General features: G+C 37.8%; 1 protein-coding gene across 2 annotated transcripts in view; it reads right to left on the reverse strand.

The window, feature by feature from the left end:
- Positions 1–1955: 1955 nt before the first annotated feature.
- Positions 1956–25243, reverse strand: part of CWC27 (CWC27 spliceosome-associated protein homolog) — a 113657-nt gene continuing 90369 nt past the window's right edge. For both annotated transcript variants that reach the window (XM_014964965.1, XM_014964964.1), the window contains 2 exons: positions 23197–23300; positions 1956–2372 (listed from right to left, as the gene is read on the reverse strand). In XM_014964965.1, coding sequence (XP_014820451.1) covers positions 2210–2372; positions 23197–23300 — 267 coding nt within the window. In that variant the 3' untranslated portion in view covers positions 1956–2209. The remainder of the gene's footprint in view (positions 2373–23196; positions 23301–25243) is intronic.

The following is a 25243-nucleotide window of genomic DNA, read 5'->3' on the forward strand; positions in this document are numbered from 1 at the left end:
TATGCATCCTTCAGCTGGGGCCAGCCCTCGCGCTCTCCTAGCACAAAGCATAACAGTGTAGTACTCACAATTAGCTTAAATGAGCAACACATTTGGTTTCAACTTTAGCATTAATTACACAAGATACGTTACCTCTGGAAAAATGTTTATGGATTTGCAATACACATCTCACTTAAGCAGAAAATGCCAGCATAGTTACTCTCCTGTTCTTGTGACATTACCGGTCCTGTGTACGCAAGGTCCAGCCTTCCAGATGTCTTACTACAGAGCTGAGCCCTAAACCCTGTGTTAAGCTTTTCTCCCTGTGCTTGGCTAGTGCCTAAAAACAGGAATCATCTAATACAGCACACACACAGCTGCTGCAGGTAGTCGGCAAAAAGATTCAGCTAAAAGGGGTGTTAGTCAACGTCACCATTCATTGACTCATGCATCCTACTTTAGCTTACGGGAAAAATATGTAATAAGAACGTTTTTCTATTACAGGGACAGTAGCTGTCTCCTGGAATTGATGCTCAAGTTTCCTTCTAGATCTAATCCTCACATTCCCCATGCTGACCTCCTCTGCCAACACGCACACAGACACACACTCACTCTCTCTTCCTCCCTCCGGTCCCCACCAGAATGGGGGTCTGATATGCTCATTTCCTGTAATTACTGTTTCAAAATCTTCTCCACAAACACGGGAATGAACAGAGATAACAGCATATGACATTAGATGTTCTTGATTTTGCCAATAGCAGCCCGACAGAAAATGACTTAATGATTAAAACACTTGGACTCTCTAGCTTGCAAATGGCTTGTGTTTAAGAATGTAACCCCTCTTAACTTCTTTACACCATGGTACAGTATAATTCACTCAGCCTAAGAGGAGGATAATGACAGCTTTATACAGGACCTCACATCACACCTCCAAGTTTTCTTCTTATCTCAAAGGTCGCACCGCGCATTAAAGCAATAGTCTGTATTAATCTAACCTCTGACATTTAGGCCATACTAGCCCACCAACGCAGGTTTATGTATCTCACACCTCAGACCCTATCAAGAAATTTGGCAGTGGCAGCTTGATAAGAACACCATACCTTACTGAACTTGTTCTAAAAACAACATCAGCAAAACACTCTGGTTGCACTTTTTAATGACCTTGCTCACTTGTGCTCGCTCTTCTTTAGTTATTGCCCATATGGGTAATAGTCCATGCTTCTGCAGCATCAGAAATGCTGTAAGGAAGGAGGACTGAAAATTCCTATTTTTCTGTAAAAATATTAGTACCCAGGGGAACAAGTCTGTATAAAGTTTATAAACTGGAAACTTGAGTTGTTCATTTTCAGGTGGTAAAATAATTGTTAAAAACAGGGTTATGTTTTTAATGAGAACTGACAACATTTTTTGTTTGTTTCTGTACTGGATGAATTACCAAACCAATCTTCATTATCAGGTACTTTATAGTGAAAGTTCTACCAGAGGGATGTTTCTGGTATTGCCAACAGTCTAAGCAACCACTACAGTACATTTGGATTCTCTTTTTTTGTTCAAAGGGTACAGATAGTGAAATAACACTCCTCAAATTGTGTATTATTCCAGCTTCCCAAGCTGGGATCTGTGTTAGAATATGTGTTTCAAAAGCAAAAGATAACCAAATCCTCAAATTTAACTCAGTTTGTTTCAAGAAAGCTGGGACCATTCTAAGGAGATCTGCAAGTGCATCATCTTAATTCTGTGACAGAGTGGTCCAGCCAGTCAGTGTTTACTGCTGCAAAGTTTATATGCCTTTTCAAAAAAATAATAAAAATAATTAAAATGATACTTTCAGAAAATCTTTTAAGACTGCAGATAGGGATTCTACCTTCTAATTTCACCCTTACTTAGACAAATTCTCATTCATTATGTTGAAAAGTTTTTCACTACCATATGTTGATTAAATGACGGTGGCTGTTGTAACTAAAGCACAGACAAAAGACAAGTCAGCTGTTTTATTAAATACAGAATTCTAAAAACCTTTTGTGAGGTTGGAAAATGAGTGTACTGAGAGCACTTGAATGCACAACTTAAGAAACAAATGATAGCTCTGCTTCAAAACGGCACGACAGGTTCTTGAGAGATTCCTTTTCACACTTGTCCAGTGATATTTTTAGGAACTTCAGCCTACAAAAGAGCCAGAGCTTTATTGCAGTCACTTTCCAAGGCCACTCTGGCCAGCTTTACTTTCTTTTCATCTCCTTTCCTTTTTTTCTCTCATTATCTTCTTGCTTTCTTCTCTTCTCCTCTTAGTTACAGGATTCCGCGGATCATAGATCTCAAAAGTGTCTTCATCCTGCATGCTTGCATCTTTCACCTTTCTGCTTCTATCTTCAAATTGAAGTACATGTGACATCCTACAAAAACAGAACATAGCTCAAATTCAGTGAAAGAACGGAAAGTTATGATTTGCAATTAAGATATGCATAGCAAAATTTTAGCACTGTGAAATATTTTTACGCTTAGCAAAAATGATCTAAGTTTTGCTGTTTTTATTGTTGTTTTTTTTCTTAGTAGATCCTAATATTACAGGGTAACCACATTTGAGAAAAGCCATTTTGAAAAACGCAGATAAAGTTAGCTCTGCTGGACTTTATTTTACTTTATACTGGCTAAATAGAGGGCTTTGGCTAGACCTCATGGAGAAAATAAAAGTCTACAATCTCTGGAAAAGGGGTTGGTTACTTATGAGCTGTATCAAGGTGTAGTGAAGATATGCAGGCGAAAAATTAGAAGGACAAAAGCCCAAGCAGAACTTAACTTGGATACCACAGTTAAAGATAACAAGAAGAGTTTTTTTCAGCATATCAATAAAAAAAGGAAGGCTAGAGAAAACATAGGCTCACTGATGAATGAGGTGGGTGCCTTGGTGGTGGAAGACACAGAGAAGGCGGAGCTGCTGAATGCCTTCTTTGCTTTGGTCTTCACTGCCAAAGCTGCCCCTCATGAATCCCAGACCCTGGAGACAGGAAGACTTTCCCTCTCTTGGGGAGGACTGGGTTAGAGACAACTTGGCCAAACTAGACATCCGCAAGTCCAGGGGCCCTGATGGGATGCACCCACGAGTGCTGAGAGAACTGGCAGATGTTATTGCTGAGCCCTTCTCCATCATTTTTGAGAAGTCTTGGAGAACAGGAGAAGTGCCTGAGGACTGGAGGAAGGCAAATATCACACCAGTCTACAAAAAGGGCAAGAAGGAGGGCCCAGGGAACTACAGGCCAGTTAGTCTCACCTCTGTCCCTGGGAAAATAATGGAGTGACTCGTTCTCAATGTCATCTCCAAACACACTGAAGATCAAGAAGTTATAGGAAGTGGTCAACACAGATCTACCAAGGATAAATCATGCTTGACCAATCTGGTAGCCTTCTGTGACATTATAACTGGATGGCTGGATGAGGGGAGAGCAGCAGATGTCATCTACCTTGACTCAGTAAGGCTTTTGACACTATATCTCCCATAACACCCTCATAGAAAATTAAGGAAGTATGGGCTAGATGAGGGGGCAGTGAGGTGGATTGAGTCCTGGCTGTGTGACAGAACTCAGAGGGTTGTCATTAATGGAGCAGGGTCAAGTTGGAGGCCTGTAACCAGTGGTGTCCCCCAGGGGTCAATACTTGTCGTCCCAGTCCTGTTCAACATATTCATCCATGACCTGGATGAGGGGACAGAGTGTGTCCTCAGCAAGTTCGCTGATGATACCAAACTGGGAGGGCTGGCCGACACTCCAGAGGGCTGTGCCTCCATCCAGTGTAACCTGTATGGGCTGGAGAGCTGAGCAGAGAAGAACCTAATGAGGTTCAACAAGGGCAAATGTAGGATGCTGCACCTGGGGAGGAAGAACCCCAGACACCGATATAGGTTAGGGGCGGATCTTCTGGAAACCACTACTGAGGAGAAGGATCTGTGAGTCCTGGTGGATAGCAAACTTTCCATAAGCCAGCAACGTGTCCTTGTTGCCAAGAGGGCCGAAGGTATCCTGGGCTGCATGGGGAAGAGCGTGGCCAGTAGGTCGAGGGAGGTCATTCTCCCCCTCTGCTCTGCACTGGTGAGGCCACAACTGGAATACTGCGTCCAGTTCTGGGCTCCCCAGTTCAAGAGAGACAGGGAACTACTGGAGAGAGTCCAGCGTAGGGCAACAAAGATGATTAAGGGATTGGAGCATCTCCCTTATGAGGAGAGGCTGAGAGAGCTGGAGCTCTTTAGCCTGGAGAAGAGAAGGCTGAGGGGAGACCTTACCTATGCTTACAAGTATCTAAAGGGAGGGTTAAAGGAGGATGGAGCCAGACTCTTTTCAGTGGTTTCCAGCGATAGGACGAGGGGCAACGGGCACAAGCTGTAACACAGGAGGTTCTACCCATATACAAGGAAAAACATCTTTACGGTGAGGGTGACAGAGCCCTGGAACAGGCTGCCCAGGGAGGTTGTGGAGTCCCTTTTTCTGGAAATTTTCAAGACCCGCCTGGATGCAGTCCTGAGTGATGTGTTATAGGCAATCCTGCTTTAGCAGGGGAGTTGGACTAGATGATCTCTAGAGGTCCCTTCCAACTCCAACAATTCTGTGATTCTGTGATTATTTCATGTACTGAACTCTCTTGTCTTGTCTTTTTCTATCTAACATTTCTTCCCAAACACACTGAATAATTTTCCCAGGAGCAAGAAGTGTTTCTCAAGTTTTCCTATTAGTCACTTTGGATTTCCTTTCACCATTAGGGTTTTACAAAAAGGGAGAAAAGCTTGCATGGAAAATGCTTGAACTAGGTACACATAAGATCAAAAAGGGAATTCTTCAGGTTCTGCTGCTCTAGTTTAACTTGGTGCTTGTCATACTTTCTTAGTCTTTGAATACCAGACTAAGACTAAACTAATGCTTTGCTCAATCCTGTATTTTTTCTACTGTTGATTAGAAATTTTCCCCCCAATAGAAATTTCTCCATTTCAGCAGATTTCAAGTGGTCTGAACACATCACCATGATAAGCTCAAGAATGGGGCCCATGTGAATGAGTCAGGAGGTTCAACATGGCCAAATGCAGGGTCCAGCACATGGGTTGGGGCAATCCTCAGTATCAATACAGGCTGGGGGATGAAGGGATTGAGAGCAGCCCTGTCGAAAAGGACTTGAGTGTACTGGTGGATGAAAAGCTGGACATGAGCTGGCAATGTGCACTTGCAGCCCAGAAAGCCAACTGCATCGTGGGCTGCATCAAAAGAAGTGTGCTGAGCAGATCGAGGGAGGTGATTCTGCTCCTCTGCTCTGGTGAGATCCCACCTGGAGTTCTGCATCCAGCTTTGGAGTCCATAGCATAAGAAGGCCATAGACCTGTTGGAGCAGGTCCAGAGGAAGGCCATGAAGATGATCAGAGAAATGGAGCACCTCTCCCATGAGGACAGGCTGAGAGAGTTGGGGTTGTTCAGCCTGGAGAACGGAAGGCTCCAGGGAGACCTTATTGCAGCCTTTCAGTACTTAAAGAAGAAAAGAAAGATGGGGACAGCCTTTTTAGCAGAACCTGTTGTGATAGGACGGGGGGTAATGGTTTCAAACTAAAAGTGGCTAGATTCAGACTAGATATGAAGAAGAAATTTTTTACTCTGGGGGTGCTGAAACACTGGAACAGGTTTCCAATAGAGGTGATAGATGCTCCATCCCTGCAAACATTCAAGGTCAGGTTGAATGGGGCTCTGAGCAACCTGATCTAGTTGAAGATGTCCCTGCTTATTGCAGGGGGGTTGGACTAGATGACCTTAAAAGGTCCCTTCCAAACCAAACAATTCCATGATTCTATGATAACCTGGAGTCAAAAGTTGTTTGTTAGCTGTAGTCAGTGGCAGGAAATCCTGGAGCTTATCAAGTATGGCCTTATTAGTAGGTGTTGCTGAGGTGAGAATTCATACAGAAGTTTTAGCTTGGACAACCAAAATCTTAGAGAAAAAGACAAATGACTTACTCTCCTTAAAGAAAGAGAGACAAGGGCAGGAAAGGAGAAGAAAACCAAATACACCAACGGACAAGTTGACTGATTATAAACCTATTGGTCTTTACTGACAAGTTAGCAAGACCTTTGAATATACAGTCGTAGTACAGCTGCTACTTAGGATACAGGAGAACAACTATAAAGTTCATATGTTCAGTCGAAAAATAGCCCAAAATCGAATTAACAGATTTTTCAGTGCAAACAAACATGCCTAGGCAAAATCCCCACGTATGTTTGGATTCTGTATTAATCAATTGCAAAAAACATTTTTGATGGGACAACTTAAAATAATAATAAATATCCTCTTGTCAAGCTTTATAGCATAGTCTTTGTGACAGAAAAGCCAAGAACAACCAGTCAGTATGAGAATTAAACTTTTGTAGCCAATGAAACACTGCTTTATCAGTCTCTTGCAAGATGTAAGAGGTCCTGAATTGAACAGTTTTTCCAAAGAGCTCTAGTGCAAATCTCCATACATAAAGAAAGGAAGAACTAGCTCAGTTACTGTACATTACAATATAGTACTATTAAAGAAAGCAGACAAAATTCAAAGCTACAGACTCTATGGGATCGTTTGAATGCTTTAGAAAAATCTTAAAAACTCAAACTTTTCATCACAATTGATTCTTAACATGTGGGTTTCGTAAATCTCTTATTGTACAGCATTGTCAGCATGTTTGCATATTATTATTCCTGCCCTATGGAAATACTTAAGATTTGTTTCCAGTGTACAAAACTTCAGTAGATTATAACCTTGTACATACTACTAACACCCAAACTTATTTTTTTAGTCATATCTGCAATTCAGAATAACATAATGTACCATCAGAGTGACTCATAATTGCGTATTTGTAGTTTAATTATAAAAACATTGTCTCACAGTGGAGAGACTGAAGTAATTTATTTTAGTTAACATGCTTTCTGCATTTGTCATATTCTTCTCAACTTATTAAAGATGAGCATTTGAATATTTTTTTAAGAACACATACCAAATCACACTATCCTAGTCTGAATTAAAATACAGGGCTAAAGAGATGAAGTCATCCCTTGGTGAGTGGTTTTAGAGAGTGTTACACAGTGTATACAGAAGTGTAGTCACACTTAGCCATTTCACCAACTTGGGTTTTCAAAATATGGCACAGCACATACAGAGGATACAACTAATAGGAATTAAAAATAAATACATCTCTAATCCTTGGGTCAGGCCATACTGCGTCTCAGGTAGTTTGCAAATTAGATGCAGTGGATTCAGACTAAGGAATGTTTACTTCTCTCCAAGAGCTGAAAGAAGTCATAGTCTCTGACTCCTATTCATAACTTTCCACTGAGGTGTTCCCAGCTGTGATTAAAAATAAGCCAATATTAAGAAACTTTTTGATATTCCGAGAATCAGTTTCAGATGCAGCATTTTACAGGTAAAACAAAATAAACACAGACTGCAGTGGAGATTTTAAAAAATATTTTCCTGATATGAACTTAAGCTTATTTTTTGCAAGTCACACATCTTCACAGGTAGACCTGTTCTGCATCTATGTAAGTGGTAAATCACACTTAATACAATTTTCCAAAACCATTTCAAATAGTTTTCTTTTTTAAGGAGCATAGTAAGTATTTCATAATTATTTCTATGTGAACAATTTGAATTTACAGTAATCTTACACAAGCTTCCCCAACAAAAGTTTGTACACTTGCACAATTTTCCAAGAGCAGAGATAGGGCTGCAGTTCTACAAATATAGGTTGAATGTGACTTTTTCTTGTTTGGCTTATAGCTCTTTTCCCTTCCACATGCTCTGGGTTCAGTGGGGAGCTGGCTGCAGAGTCATGCTTCTGCAGTCACTATGCTGAAGTCTCTAACTTCATGTCTGGTCTTTGGGAACCTACTAACTTGTGGCTTGTCACCGCTTGTTGACAGTTCATTTTAAACGATGGAGACATACAACTTTAAAACACCCTTTTTATTCAAAATTTAAAAGATGAAAGGTTGTCAGATCTCCTATGCAAAACTCAAAAGAAAAAAAAGGTTTTAACCTTGGGGATTTTTTTGCTCAAAACTTGTTCTAATAAAATAGCTTGCCAAAATTAATGATTCTGGGGTTAAAGTATCTAGGTGTGCAACTGTTGAAGCAACTGTCAAACTATTTTCTTAACGTCTTTTATTAAGATAGTGCTGCAAATCAGAATCAGCTACCTTAGAACAGATATATTGCTGGAGGGAGTTGATTTTTACCCTGGCCAGATGACAGCATCCTACAGTTTAACCATTGTCCTATCCGATGTAATGGGAGAGCAGCTGTTCTGCTGTACTGCTCTTCTTTCCTTCCCTGTTAGTAAAGGACATTCAGTACTTGGCTCTCTTCAGTATTCCAAAAAGGACATGTCTTGAAACATTAAGACTGAAATACCTGGATTCATTTAAGCCTGTTTCAGAAACAGCACAGGATTTCAAAGGCATGTGGATATTCTCCTGACCTAGTGATATTCTTAGATAATGATTTTTGCAATGGTGAGCAAACAAGACTGCTTCTTCACAGCTACTAGCGCAGTAGGAATTCCTATACGTCCTTAAGCTGCAGTAACTAATACATTACCTTTGTGATCAGTTTGATTACTTTCTAGAAGATACCAAGTGGGAAAACGTTGGCTGCAACTGAAGCCATCAGCACATCAGAAAGCATTCAAGAACTATTACAGTATGACTAAGCCGTGTGTCCAACAGTCTAACACAGTGTTGTGGTTTAACTCCAGCCAGCAGCTAGGACCACACAGCTGCTCTCTCACCCCTCCTTCATCCCCCTGGAAGGGCAGGGAGAAAAGCAGGGAAAAGGGAAAATGATCTTGTAGGTTGAGATAAAAATGGTTTAATAAACAACAATGGAAAGGAAAATAACAATAATAATAATGGTAAAAGAATATACAAGACACAAGTCACTCTCACCTCCCAGTGAACTGGTTGCCCAGCCCAACCCAAGCAGTGATTGCAGCTTCCTGCCCCTTGGCCAACCCCCATTTATGTACTAAGCATGACGCCTACGGTATGGAACACTCTGTTGTTCTGTCTATGCTCCTTCTCAGCTTCTATGGGAAGCTGAAAAAGGCCTTGAATGCTATAAACACCACCTAGCAACAATTAAAATAATATGCATACTGACATTCCTTTCATACCAAGTCTGAAACACAGCAACCACTGTGAGAAAGAAAATTAACTCTATCCCAGCTGAAACCAGAACACATAGGCAATACCATATTGGCCAACTGTGCATCAGAGAACGAATTCCACCTACACAGTGCTCTCCAGGCGGACTCAACCAGTTTATTCAGGAGAAAGATCATGTTCTTTTGAACTACTCTAGTGAGATGGTATTTGCAAGAAAAGATATGATAGGCAGCAATCCCTCTGATTTTAAGATGTGTGAGCCGTGCACTGGATCTGAACCATATGCCAGCTGCTGACAGGTCGCTGTCATGTTAAGCGTGGCATAAACAGAAAACTGGTACCACAATGGCTCTGGTCTTTCCAGAACTGCCCTTTGGGAGAAACTGAAGTGGCAGTCAGTGGACTGAATCACTCTGAATCTCACCAAGAGCACGGACGCACAGTGCTTTTGCACTGGTGACGAAGCTCAGATCTCCAGGTACACATGCACTGCATGCATCAGTGATTTTTATGCTAACTGAACGAGAGTGTAAAGCTGCATTGCTTAATTCCACACTTGCTTATCAAACTGAAACAGCTGTTGGCTGTTATCAGCTCACCTACTGCCCATTCAACCCTCCTGGCACAAGCATCTCTACACAGAATGCCCCCCAATGCCTCTGCCACTTCAGTGGAGAGCCAGGGACATTATCTTGCACTCACCTGTGTCAGCATTTTAAACACCTGAGCTTTGCAGTAAATCATCAACAGGTGTGGACAAAAGTTACATTCTGCTAACTCTGCTGTGATGGTAACAGCTTTTGGCAGTAAGGGAGTAACTTAAGCAGTTTTAGCCAGGATTCATTTGAAAGCACCTGCATAAAACATGGTAGCTGGTGATGATACATCCTTAGTTTCTGCAATCAGTAGGTACAAGAATAGTAACACACACCTTTTCCCTTTCCAAATGCAGAACTGCACATTACTAAACATGCACTACATACAGACTAAACTGGTGCTCAGAACATGGGCAAAAATTGCATACTACTTCTAAATGCAGATTAAAGGAATCAAGCAACTAATCTCATTGCTGTGAAATTTATAAAATCAGAATTTTGCAAATTATTGCTACATTTATGAAAGTTACTTCTTGTCTCCATCAGAATGCTTAAAATGAACAAAGCAGGAATAAGTATCTATATCAAGAAATTCAGTGCTTCTTCTTGCATTGTACAGTCTGTATAAAAAGAGAAAGAGACCACTATGGACCACATCTGCTAGAACTGCCATTTGGTTTTGAGTTCAACATCGCTTGCAAGTAATATGTTACCTACTTTTCTCAATTATCACCAATGCACCACATATTTAAAAGAAAAATAATGAGATTTCTGCTTTCCTTAAATTACATTCTATTTGCCACTAACATTTTCCTTCAAATATTGTAAATGTACATGCTGAACTTATTATAAGCTTTAATGTAAGAAACATTATAACACTTTCCTCCCATCACCCTCATGATACATAGGCAGTGAATAGAAATGTAGCTCATGTGAACAGATGAGAAAACAGATGAGTGAATCCACAGATCAAAGCAAATGAGATCTCTCTCCAAAGGAAAAAAACATTTTGGCTGTTCTGGAAGAATGAACTCACTGGCACTCTTTTCACTTCCAGCAGTGTAGCGGGTGGCACAGGAAGAGGAGAGACAGTTGAGAAACAGTGAGAGACAGTTGAGAGACCAAAAAGAAAAATAAATTGAGGAAGGTAAAGACTAAAAAGAAAGATAGGAATGAGAAACAAAAACACAGAAAAAGAGACTGACTAAAATGTAAATAAAATGGAGAAAAATGTGAAATGACAATTGAAAACAAGCAAAAATTTTGAATCAAGGCAAGAGAACAAGAGTACAAAAAAGATAAAAAGAATGCCAAAACCATAAAACAATGGGAATTTTGAAGGAGGAAATACATTAATAACTTCTAATCTTGTTTCCACCTTGTTTCAAAATAGAGATGCTACAACCAAAACAAGCCTCTTGGCTCAGGCCACTGTCATCGTTCCTTGCATAACAGTGTCCAAGAGCTTCACAAATAAAACACAATGCAGCAGGGGAGAGGAAATACTTTTATGTCTCTAATGAAACCTGCAACCATCACTAAGTGCTCTGTGCAACACAACTCTTGCAGGCAAGTTCCCTAGTTTTTGCCCCATCTCAACATCCAGCTTTGTTTTAATTTTCATGTGAGAGATAACCCATACACAAAGGAGTGCTGTAATCCAAGTTCTCTCTCTTACAGATCATGAGAAGAAAAATAATTTTTCCCCAAGTACCTGAAGGAGGTTCTGATTCTTCAGCAATGAGGGCTGATAGCATAAGCACTGCTCTAGACACAGTCTCAAACCAGGATTCATCTCTTTAATTCTTGCCACTGCCATCACAAAAAAAAGATGTGTGCAGAAAACAAGCTTCCTTGAGTTTTGTCTCATTACCTCACAGTATTGGAGCTGTGCTAAATACTACCTATGAAAGCCTGTAGTCTTCCATAGCACTTGGTATTTAAACCTTCCACTGTTATCATACACTGTTCCTGTTTGAGGCTAGTTTGGCAAAATGAGTTTGATTTCACTTGAACAAAGTTTATAATGCCTCCTAATAATAATCTGTGGTCAAAGGCTTCTGCTGAGGTTGTCACTGCTATGAGATTTCACTCTTTCTTATTTCACTCCTTGTTTCCACCATTACACATTCCTTTGGTCCTGTTTCCCCATCTCCTTTCCTAATGATCAGATTACTTGTCCCTCCAACTTTTTGTGCTTTCAAAAAAGCATTCATTTTTCAAATTTATTGACTTCTATTTAAAAAGAGAAATAAGACTTGCTATTCAGGCCTAGCCAAATTAAAATTATTAGTTATTCTGCAGAAGTTTTGAATATTAAAAAACGTTTATGACAGTATTCAGAAAATTGCTATAAATACAGATATTTACCATATTGCAGTCAATTTCACAGGTTAAGTAATGCTACATCAAAATAATACCATTTCCATCCATATTAGTTGAGAGCACATATTTTAGACTGCATTTTAGACTGAAATTTAAGATTTCACTATTGCTATAAATACCCCTACCCCCAAGCACTCTCCTGAGGTTAATTTCATTTCAGCAAGAACTGAAAGCGGTGTTTTCTAGCTTTTGGATGAACGGAGTACTATTAGCCTACAATATTTCCACATTCAGATGTTAACAATGGTGGTAACATACTATGGCTGCTCTTGCACAGAATAAAAATCTACCAAATTCTAAGCAAGCAAAACTGATAAAATATGCTTTAAAAAATATACAAGGTCAGACTGTACACTTCTGTTAACTTTGACTAGGCCTTTGAAATAGCATTACAAGTACTGGAGGATGCAGAAAAGGAGGTATAACCTCTTCAGAATAACCAGCAAGTTGTGGGTCCTCCACAGGCCAAAGAATTAGTTATTTATATTTCCTCTTGCTGTAGGCCTACAGCATAAAATGATCAGAACTTTTGCAGATATTTCTAAAATACTATTTTTTGAGATATTCTACTTGAATGCTACATGCACAGTTTTACACCAAAATATTCACTTCAAAAATAATGAGAAACTAATAGTTTCCCAAAGTATGGGATATCCAGGTTAAAAAAGCCCCAAAGATACTTCAATTTTTGCAAAGCTAACAACAAAGTAAAGTATTCTTGGTACAGACTAATGTAACAGAGTATCCTTCCATTGTTCAAGACAGTACTAAGCTTTTTTTTTTTTGCTCTTGAAATAAGATTTTGTTGTAAGTAACCTTCTAAGAGAAAGGGGAAAATCAACTACGAAAAAGCTCAGCCAATTCAGAAGGTAATCAAAGCACTGGGGGATAATGTGATTAGTCCTTATAGTATCAGAATTAAAAGTATGTAAAACTGTGATGACTTCTGATTTTAAGCAATAAATATTTTTCTATAAAAATATTCAGTTAGCTTATTTTTATATTGCATCTGTTTGGTAACAATTCATATATAGTATATTTACACTACACTCTTGTCCCTTTCACAATAATGTTAAGTAGACTGATGAAAGAAACTGGGTGCTTTAAATAGACCAGTGCTCCTGGTAGAGTAGATTGGTATTGAAGACTATAATGCAAATTCCAGATGTTGTTCCAGACACTGTACCAGTGTAGAAAAACTTTACGCAGCATCTACTATAAGGACATGGGAACCATCACACTGGAATAGACCAATGATCCATCCAGTCTAGCATCCTGTCTCCGGCAATAGCTTGTACAGTATCTGATACTCTAAAAGTCAGCAAATTGCCTCCCCAAATTAATGCAAACAGACAGGCAGTATTGTATCACCAGAGCACAGAGTTACAGTGAGGTGAAGAGGAGAGCATTTCTAGCACAAAAATATTCAGATTTTCATAACATTCAACATTCTCTGGACACTTTCCCTTCTCTTTTGTCCCTCCCTCTCCCCATTCTGAGTATGTCCAAATCCCTACTGTTTCAACATATCATTGAATGACATGAAGATGGGGTGCTTGAAAAGGTATGTAAATATGCAGGAAGCTTAATTTAGGCTATTAAAGATTTAGAAGATTATTTCTTCATTCCTTACTAGGTTTTCTGGCAATAAATAAAATGTAAGATTTCCAGACAGTAAATGTAATACTAGATATCCTTTGAGTAAATCACAGATCATCTCTGAATTTAAGTCAAACAGTAGTTGATTCCAGGTCCAGACGCCTAGTTCAAATAAACTTAGACATGGAGGAATTAACAAAATATAAACAAACAAAAATCCCACCCCAAATGCTCTGACTTTCTCAGGCTTGCCGAACAGCAAGAAGCAATTAATACACAACTTCAACAGAACAACAATTCGTTAATACAAAATTACTGACCGAGGCAGTGGGCTAGTAGCTAGCATTTACATATCAAGGTTTGACCACATTCTAGCAGTAGAGGGTGAAGGTGCAGAGAAAATTGGAGGCAAAAAAAAAAAAAAAAGACTTAGAGCAGAAGGTATTCTTCTTTCTTTCTTTCTTCCTTTAAATGTCAGTGGCAATACTAAACCCCAAACAAACACTTATTTTTTGCCAAACAGAAAAGAGACCTCTCTTTCCAATGTGTTTCTAATACAGACCTCTGGCATTCATTTATCCTTTGTAACAATCAAGTAAGTATTTTGTCAACTTTTAAAAAACGTATTTGAGTAAATCAATGGCCTTAGCAGGAGAGACCTAATACAGAGCCAGTTTTTCCAGACTAGTGGAGGAACGTTGGCTCAAGTCTGGATGGGAGGAGGGGAGCAAACATGGCTTTAATCCATCTTTGTGCCTCAATGGCATGAATTACAGCAGCACTTTTTCTTTCGTTCCCCAAGCTAGCGTCGGCATGTGAAAAAGACTGCTGCTTAGTTTTCAGGAGCTTACTGTGTTCATCACAGTTAAGCTTCTGCAACTGAATCTGCAGAGACTGGTGCTAATCTTGAGGAAGCCATATTTCATAATCCACAGTCTGAGGTATTATAGCAAAGAAAGAGACTGCATTTTAGAAAAGGTGTATAAAGGTAGATCTATGAAAGAAATATAACCATTATTTTTAGGCGCTTATCCAGAAGAATTTCACTATGCAAAGTTTAATAGTGAACACTGTATTAAATGGGAAATCCTGGAAATAAAGTGAGGAAGACATTATCAAATTTATGTAGTGCAGATAATAACAGTGTGCATCTTGATTTAGTTCTTAATATAAATGAAATCTTGCAATATAAAAACAGCCTTGCAAAATTCAACATTTATCTGATTCTGAAATTGCTATTTCAATAAAAAAACCTCTAACCCCAGACCAATTCAAGCCTACTGTCTATAACAGACGTTGGAAAGGTGGTGCCTTGATACTTTTTTTTTCAGACCCCAAACTCTCTCTCAGCCACAAAGCCTTTTACTAGGAGAATATAAAATAAATGAAATATTGTGTGTTCCCACTCCTAACCGCACCAGATTTCTCATTGAAACCAGTGTTAAATATTCTGAGAGAACTTTTCCTTGTATTATCAACAAAAACATTTTTTAAAGAAGATAAAGGACATAACTATTAACGCTGGATAGAAAATATCTTCATTGAATATATAGATTTTGTTTGTTCTTGAATAACATATAACTATCTCTACAAACTGAGTAAAAAATTATACTGTCAAATTGCAGTGAATGTCCTGGCAGAAAGGGCTTAGCATTAACATCCTGTGTTGTCAAAATATTTAACTGGCCTCAGTGGTACTGGTTTGCAAAATTCAGGACTGGGAACAGATTACAGAATTTGACATACACAAACCAGCCTGCACTTTAAATGATTAGCACTGAATTTCAGTGAGGTTTTTGTCCACAGAAGCAATAAATTAATAAAAACAGATCTGTTCCCTTTATTTTTTGCTATAATCTGATCATCAGAACTGTGCAAAGCGACACTGTGCAAATCAAAATAATATTTTGTGACCAGGAAGAAGATATCTTTAAAAGTGTTCTAAAAGCCACAAGATTTTATAACAGTCCATTTAAGTGAAAATCCTGCTTGAATTGTTTTTAATTCTTGCTATCTTAAATGAGGTTTGTCAAAAATAACTACGGTGACAATTGCCATGCCAACATCAGTAATTACACAACATACACATGAAACAAACTATTAAGCAAGTCTGAAATGCCTTTTTGTTTGATATGGAAGACCTTTATTCTCCTATAGTTTTCACAACAACCATTTGACTGTAAGTTGAAATATTTTTTTCCGGGCATTGACTTATTCACTTTGATTTAAAACAATTTTTTCCTATTTTTCCTATCCCTCAGATTAACCAACATTTAGAACAGTTCAGACTCAACAAAGGTCACTAACCATAAGAATTTAAAACTGAAAAACCATGTGAAAACCATCACCACATTCCAAATTGCCATTTTACTCATTCCTTCTTGTCCCACAATATATCTGAAAGCTGAATGGATTTATTTTATTTCATATGAAAAGAAAGAGTAAGTTTCAGTGTCTAGACATCCTCCCAAAAATACTTAAGTGACTGTCTCATTTATATTCGTCGCTTGGTTACAGTTACGATAGTGTTCCACGGGGAAGGAAAAGGTTGACCTCTTTAAAGATTAAGAAGCTTTGTAGTTCACATCCAACACCTTACATTTCACCCAGGAAACACTGCAGTGGTTCAGTTATGAAACACTGGCATCACATGTTATTAATTAAATCAACTGCATCTGAAACAAGATGAAGAAATCCTACACTTCTAGCCCGGTGCAGAATGAAGGAAAAATTACTGGACTCCACTGTAACACAAACTCTAAAATCAACTGGAGGTTTACTTGCAGCCATGACTTGTGAACTGATGGGATTAATAATAGACCAAACCCTTCTCCTGAGGATGACAGAAACTTTGACTGCTTCCCTAGAGGCAACAATAGTTTAAATGCACTTCACATAATCATGTTCATCTGGTAAGGAACAGCTTTCATATGTTAATATTCCCGTTTCTACACGGAGTATTGAAGGTGAAGCAGGATAAATTGGGCATCTTCCTCAGATCCAAACTGAAGAAGAAACAATAATGTAAAAGTATACTTACAGGACTCAGATTACCACCATGGAAACAGTCTTCAAGCAAGAACGGAATATTGCTTCAATGCAATGTTCATATACCAACACCTTCTGGTACTCCTCTAGTATTTGCAGTTTATTAGCTATTATGTACTTCAACTAAGAACTTAGTTTGTTTAGAAGTGAATGGATGGGCACATCTTTTCAATCAATCACCATTAAAAATAAAAATCACCATGATTTCCAATAGTATGTGTCTACCAGGATTTATAACGTAGCGTAAACTTAATTGGTTTAGTGTGCAATGTATTTTGTTCTTCAGTTGCATGGAGTGCTGCTCCTTTTGAGTTACTTGATCACAACAACTAAGCTTTAAATTCAAGAATGATACCGGAGTTGGTCTGTAAACCTTCTTGTGCATTGCATCTGTGAAAATGCACAAACAAGGGGGAACCTTAACAGAACTATGCTAAATTGACTTGGCAACCAGGTGAGCTTCAAAGAAGGAAAGTGGGGGATTTTTGTTCTGCAGAAAATTCCATCAGCTCAAAAATTGTCAGGATTGCAAAATTTCTCATAGGGATAGAAATATTTCAGTATGTCAGTAAATCTAGCAGTTTCAGGAGGCCTCTGCTTGTTTTCAAGGATCAGAGAGAGAGAAGAGCAGAAGATAGTCCAGAATTTTGGTTAAGGTTATGACAGGTGGATTTTCATAGCAGAGAATCTGTACCTTCCACAAAGACCAGTATTCCACCTGGAAAAGTGTAGACATATATTTCTTACATTTCATAAGGATGTAAGCCTGGTAAAAATTTAGGTGGAGAGCCCTACTTTTAGGAGTACAACCATAGCTAAATGTCAGAGTGAAAAGATTAATGTGGTAGGGTTAGTTAGTTCACTTTTATTCACGACTTTACTGGAGAAGAGTGTAATTACAGAACATATGTATAACATGAAGTTTGTAAAGATGCGTTTTGAAAGTTTACTGGAGTATTTAGAATTTATGTGATTTTGGCAAACAGAAGTAGTAGTATGAAAAATAGGATACAATTCAGAAAATGCAACTGTTGAATTTAAAAAAGGGCAATCAACAGCAAGGGTGCAGGACAGAGCTAGATTAGGCAACCATTCAGTTAGAAAAGATTTGTGGTTTAGAACGGATTGGATCCCAGGCATGAAAGAAACAATGACAAATCAAGTAATCCTTCCACTCAACACTGACAAAGACATAGCTGAGTGCTGCATCTAGTCTCGGATTTCATGCTTTGGAAGAGAGATGAACCACTCAGAACTCTCAGGACTACTTGATGGGAGGTTGTTTCAGAGTACTGAGTATCACTCTTATCCTATTTGAAGAGGAATATTTTGCACAGATTAACTAAACTAATCAATATTTGAACATACTTGGCTGCATCTCCCATAGCTGGATTCTCTCTATGGAAAATATTTTCGTGTTCACAAGATCTGCATCATTAGTTTCATTATCTGCAGTTGCCATAACTCTTTCTGGACTGAAATCTGGGCTTTACTATTGTTGTAATTATTTGATATTATAATCAGACCTCTGAAGTGGCACTACAACCTGACTGGGTGTCACATGTGTGCAGCTGCATGTATACAGCAGTCCAAGTCCTAAAGAAGATGAAGAGCAGCAGTGTTCTGTAGGAATCGTAGCCTGTGCAGGGTTTTCACTTTCAAATTCATCCCTATCCAGGTAGGAAGTACCAAGTAGATGAATTATTCCAGCTGGGTCTTCTGCTGTGACATATCTGGTTTTCAAACTATTAGTCTCTAAGCGCATGACACCTCGCTGAAGCTGTGATGGACTTCATCTACATTTTGGGGAAATATCTTCTTGGGTAAGATTTTAAGCCCTAAATGAGCAACTGAATTCAGCCAGATCATCTCTACCTACTTCTGCTGCACTCTGTATAACTTCTGTGCAAGAGAAAAATGAAGTAATGCAGCTGATTCTTTCTTAGTTGGACTGTAAGCAAATAAAGAACAACTAATGATGAAATTGTACTGAAGACATCTGACAAATCATTAAAAGAAAAGCATAAGCAATAGTTCTCCACGTGGAACCACAGGAACAATAAAGTTTGTGCCTGGAAGAACTAGGATCAAGCATGTCTTCCTGAGGTACCCAGATGCTGTAAAAATGTGTCTGTCTATTTGTTTGCAGACATTTTTATTGTTACAAGTACCCTTTCTGGCAGTACATACCATGTTTATTTTGATACTTTGGAATTCTGTAGGGGAAATTGGATTTTGATTGCTGCAGACAGATACATATATAATCATTCTCACATAGCAGTAGAATTTGCAATAGAATGTCTCAGCAAAGATTCTGGTATTTCATATTTAAACTTAGTATTATGCATTTCTCTTCAGCTCTTTTCACAACACTTCCTCAGATGCCTTCTTAGACAGTAAAATCTGGTAATAATTATCAAACACCATACACACTGTTTACAATAGAGTCATATTTCTTCTTTTTTTTTCTTGCATAAAAAGTAGAATGCTGCTGAAAAGTGCCCAAACGTCTGCTATGCTCCATGCCAATACAGCAGCTCAGCCAAATATGTAGAGAGAAGTTTGCCAAATAAAAGAAAACATAACAAATTGGTAATGGTTTCTATCTTGACAGAAAATGAAAATCATACCTCAATGTGTGGCCACTCATGTGGACACATAAAAATGTCTTAGAGGCAATCATTTTACCTCAGATAACACACCCTGACAGTAGAGCAAAGCATACTGGCAGGCTTTTGCTTCCCATAAAACAGCAAACATGACCTACAGAATGGCCTGGAGGAATCACATAATTTGTGCATATCACATATGCATATTCTATACACTTATTATATTTAATAAAAATCAAATAAAGTAGAATTATTGTCTTTTGAGGAGTACAGTAGATTGGAATTAAGAAAGAATTTTAAAATGTAAAGTCACTATAGTTATCTCAAATATTCCAATACAGAAAAAACCCTGAAAATGTAAACTCTTAGCCCAAAATATGAAATTTAACTTTCCAAGGAATTCTAACAATCATTAATAGGTTTTAGAAGACTTCAGTGCTTTGTTAATGTTGTATGTGTTTACAGCCATTTTGTGCAATGTGTGCATTTTACAATTTATTTAGCTTCAAAGTATATTCTTTGAAAACAACTCTCATCTGTCTGTAAAGTTAACATGCACATTTACTGTGCTGCAAAATTAATATTATGATATTAATTATCAGTCTATTATGTAGGTTCGTAGAATCATAGAATCATCTAGGTTGGAAGGGACCTTAAAAATCATCTAGTCCATTATTCTAAGTCTTCATTATAGTGCAATTCTGAATGCAATATTACTTTCTGAACAAAAATACAACTTCATAATCCAAAATTAGGAAAGATAGTGATTGGACTTTATAAAGTCTTTAAAAGACTGGTTATACTACTGTGACAAGAATATACCAGACATAAAGACCAGTCCTTCAGGTTCATGGAAAGGCTGCATAAGGGAGGTTTAGACCAGACATTAGGAAGCATTTCTTTACCAAGAGGGTGGTCAAGCACTGGAAGAAGCTTCCTAGAGAAGTGGTCGATGCCCCAAACCTGTCAGTGTTTAAGAGGCAGTTGGGCAATACCCTTAGTCATAGAATCATAGAATGGTTACAGTTGGAAGGCACTTAAAGATCACTTAGTTCCATTCCACTGCCATGGGAACCTTCCACTAGACCAGGTTATTCAAAGCCCCATCCAACCTGGCCTTGAACACTTTAAATAACATGCTTTAACTTGGTCATCCCCGAATTGGTCAGGCAGTTGGACTAGATGATAATTATAGGTACCATTCAACTGAAATAGTCTACTCTATAATTCTTGGAGAACTTAGAAGCATGTTGGTAGCTTAGAATGATCTCAAAATAGCAGTGAAATTCAAGGACCTCAAAATTTATGATGTATGTTACTCCTCATTCTCAAAGAGTCTGATCTGAGAAACAAATGATGAAGAAAGACTACGTGGTTTGAAAAAGCAACAAAATAGATGGTGACAAGAGAAAACTTCCAATAATAGCAGGTTAGTAATAACAGCTACCCTAAACAGGGCAAGACTTAGGAAATTATTTTCTCTGTTGTTTCAAAGATAATAATCCAAAGCCAAGATGTTTGTGCTTTGGTCTATTTGTTAAACTATGTCAAAGAATATAAGCAAAGAAAGCAAGGTTGTATTTTGAGATAATAGAATTAACTAAAAAGAGAAAGAAACTTATACTTCAGAAGCTTAACCTGCATTTTAAAATGCTATGTTCTGTTCTTCTTAATAAATAAAAAATAAATGATATGAGAGGGGGGGGGGGGGGGGGGAAACGGGATTCTAAAGCTATGAGATACGCTCAGATCTTCCTTGGGAAAAAAAAAAAAAAGAAAAAGAATAGAATCAATAAAATAAAAAAGCAAAATGTTTGAATTGCTATTATTTTGAAAGAATCACAGAATTTAAAATTGCCTGCTATTATTTTGAAAGAATCACAGAATTTAAAATTGCCTACTTAGTAACACTTAAGCACATTTTCAGTTATGAAAATGCCAAGGTATGTGTTAAGATGAAAGCAGACTACACTAATGCCCACGAAGAAATACTGAAAAAATAAATGCACTCATTACCCACTACTTATGTAAAAATGTTGTTTTATAAACTGCAAGAATTCTACACTTCGTGCTATACTACTAGTGTTAGTCTTTCTGCCAGTAAATGTACCTGAAGTTTTCTGCTAATCCCAGAATTTCTCATGTGAGGCCTCAGCTTGATTCAGTGAAAAGCAAGAAGGTGTAAAGGTAAAGCTGCAGAATCTGTGCAGCTTTATCTAACTAAATTATAGTATATGCAATGATTCATCATGTATATGACACAAATAAGAATGGAAAAGTTATCTAGAAGTGATCTAAAATTTTAATCTCATCAACACAACTGGTCTCAGAACTTGCAATTCAGCTTACCTTTCATGACCTATGATTTCATTTTTATTTTTTTGATTTTTATGGAATGTATCTTCATCTAGTCTTAATATATTCTGATTCAATATATAAAACCCCAAACATTTTTATAATAGAGCTTACTGTAAATTGATGTGTAACTTACAGATAGTTGAAGAATCTAACTTATCAATATGTGGGAAAAAAGAGGTAAATTAAGACGTGAAAATAATTTTTCCTCCCATATATTATCTTCCCTCACAGGTTTTTCTCACTTCAGTATGCATATCTTTTTCATTTGTAGAATGACAGTAGAAATAACTAGGTTATTTAGACAATCTGCACTTCCTACCAATGCTAACTGTCTTCTCACCTGAGACAACTTCATTAACATGGTAATCTTACAGTTTTGTATGCGTCCTCTCAAAACAGATGCAGGATGCTTTAATCAATCACATTTAGTTACATCATTTATTTTCAATTTAAAAAAGATGTCTAATGCACATGTTTGTATATTGTAGTTTTTCTACTTATTGTAATTAAATTTTTTTCAGGTGTAGCTACTGGCGCTTTGGAGATTTGGGGGCAGGTAGGCATCCCATTGGTTTCCCTCTCCCAGGAAGTGAGCCTTTAGGAAGATTGTAAGGGTATATAATATTTAAATTATATGTTATCTATATAATTATATAAAAAAATATATGCAATTACTTATTTTCACTTGATAACTTAAATTTATCTGAGATATGGAAATATTGATTGTCTTAAAACACTTGCCAAGAACTTTGTTTAAGTCTCTATTTTAGTGATAGTTTTGCTGTAGCTGTGATGGCTTATGCCTACACCTAAGGAAAAAGCTGTGGGCAGAGACAGCCTATTTTATTAGACCACCTATATTTCTTGCCTTATAAAAAGAGATGACCTGTCCTTACAAAACATTTTTGTTACCTTTTTTTGTTTTTTTCCTAGTCATTTTCTGCAGATATTTTTACTATTATCTAACAGCTTGTAGTCTAGGACTTCAGGATCACACTTCAAATCATACTGATTTTTATCCCCTTGCCTACCTAAGATGGGCTCTTTCTACGGAAGATGAACATGAGACACATGGTACAAGTTGCTTCCTTGTCAGGGAGGTGCTGAGGTAATGACTTCTGCAGCACGTTATCAATGCCAGTGCTACCTGCTCTGTTAGGGTCACCCTACATTTCAGATGAGTCTATCACTCTAAATCTCACCCGTCAGTTTTTAAAATACTTACCATGCCCAACACAGAGTTTTAGTAGGACTTAATACTACACAAAGCAAAATGTTTTCTACTCTCTCACCTTATTTTCAAGAGTGCTAAACCAGTACAGTTTATCTGACTCCTGCTGCAGCTACCATCTTCACTTTTAGCGTTTCTGCTACTTAAATTTATGCTTAACAGTGAGACTATGTTAGTGCAGTAGGATTTCCAGCAGTAAACACAGAAATCCAAATCCAAAAAACTCACCATCCTTCATCATTATCTTCTTCAGGTTCAGAAACCTGGTTTTCAGGAGTTTCTTCAATTGCCTGGGTTAGCTTAGATTTAAATCGGTCCAACAGTGCCAGCGTCTGAAATTAAATACATGGTTTTTGAGAAGATACATATACTTACACACAACAACATGCATATTCAACATCTTCAAACTATTATTATTTTGAGAAATAGTATAAAGAGACGGAAGAGAGATGTTTCACATGAATTTGAAAGAAACACTGTAGAGAGGCAAGTGAGAGAGCATGAGACTGGGAGAGTTGGTGTGAGGGGAGAGAAAGCAAGAATGTATTGAGAGCACCCATCGAGAGAACAAGCAAGAGCGAGCAAGCTATGCTGAGGTAGCAAAAGCAAGCAGTTAGGGCTCCCCACAGGTGTGAGAGACCACTTCTCTGCCTGCCTGGTGAAATCTAAATGCATATTTAAGGAATAAGAACTTGTGGCTACTTACAGAATAAAATAGCTGATTAAAAAACACTGATGTCTTACACCAAATTTTACCACATGAACCTATTTTCTTCTCCTAAAGCAATTCATTGTATAAATTACAGATCAGTCAAGCTTCGAAGACCTAATTGGATTGATATATACTTTCAGTTACTGATCTTTTAAATCTTGTACCAACACTGAAAAAAATCAAAGCTTTTGACTCAAATGCAATGAGCCACCTTAACTAATTCTACAGATGCAAGTTCTTATGCTGCATACATTAATTTCATACATATTTATATGTATGAAATTAATGTACTTTTATTCTCCAGCTAACATTGCGCAGTCTTTCAGGTACAATGAAGTTACCAAATCTCTGGTGACACATGAAGATCAAACTGCAGGCCTTGTTTCTGATCGTGTGGAATGAGATTTTGATCATACAAGAATCATACGCCTAAGCCTTGTGATGGGAGAGGGGTTGCTTCAAAAAAAAGAGCAGACCATAAGAATAATTTGCACAGCCCACAGCTTACTTCTTGCTGATATTTGAGACATTCCTGGAAAGGAAAGCATCAGGGAATAAGCGCTTGACTGAATTTATGTGGCAGGCTACATTTGATCTTTAGGTGATAGGTTGGCCACCTATGCTGTAAAACACCTCTGTATGGCTGTTTAGTTTTGTTTGGTCAAGTTTTTCAAATTTAAAAGAATAAAAACTAAACAAGGATAGAAAACAGAAATAGGAAATACCAGAAGTGTTCACTGGAATCAAATTTCCTTCTGGGAGCAATCTTAACTTTAGGAGTTTCCTGGCTTTTGAATCCTTTCAAAAACATATTTTAGCACTGGCAAAGACAGGTTTTGGAGGTTTTTTTGCATTTTTTTTTTTTTGGTTTAATCTTCCGTTTAAGATGGGAGAGAGGAAAATTTCAAAGCTATTTGGGCCTGCAAATCATTCAAGTTCTATAACTTTCCATACTACTGCAAACAAGTCCCATACTTGCCACACCTGAGACAGCAAATCGGTGCCTAGGCCATCAGAAGAAAACGAACTAATTCTTTTTACATGAAATTGTGACCAATCACACCCACAGTCCTTGTGTCTTTTCTAATTTTCTCTGGTACTGACATTCCCGTGAATAGGCCTGGTAATAGAAATAAGTCTGAAATACCTTAGTAGGCATTTTTGCAGTAAGTGATTAGATGCCATACTGTGGATCAAATGACTTTGTAAATTGATCCTTGTAGAATTATAAGGTTAGGACTTCCAATATCTAGCATTGTAAGGAGACACATACCTTTTCCCCTCTTCTTTAACTCTTGTACAGAGGATGGAAAATGGTATTGTGCTGTAGGACAAGGTAGGAGGGATGAAAGGCTAAAAGAAGTTCTCCACAAGTGAAATGTATTACAAAGAACTTGATTAATTATTGTTGAATAGTTCCTAGCGGGGTTACATAAATCAAAATTAAGATCTACTAAAATATACATCCCTGTCATCTCATCTTATTTTACTATGATGTCCAGGACAGGGCTGATATAAATTCATTAGAAGTGGTTTTAAGTCCCTTGATCCACATTGCCAAGA

The sequence above is a fragment of the Calidris pugnax genome, unplaced genomic scaffold (genome assembly GCF_001431845.1).
Source record: "Calidris pugnax isolate Ruff unplaced genomic scaffold, ASM143184v1 scaffold273, whole genome shotgun sequence".
NCBI lineage: Eukaryota > Metazoa > Chordata > Aves > Charadriiformes > Scolopacidae > Calidris > Calidris pugnax.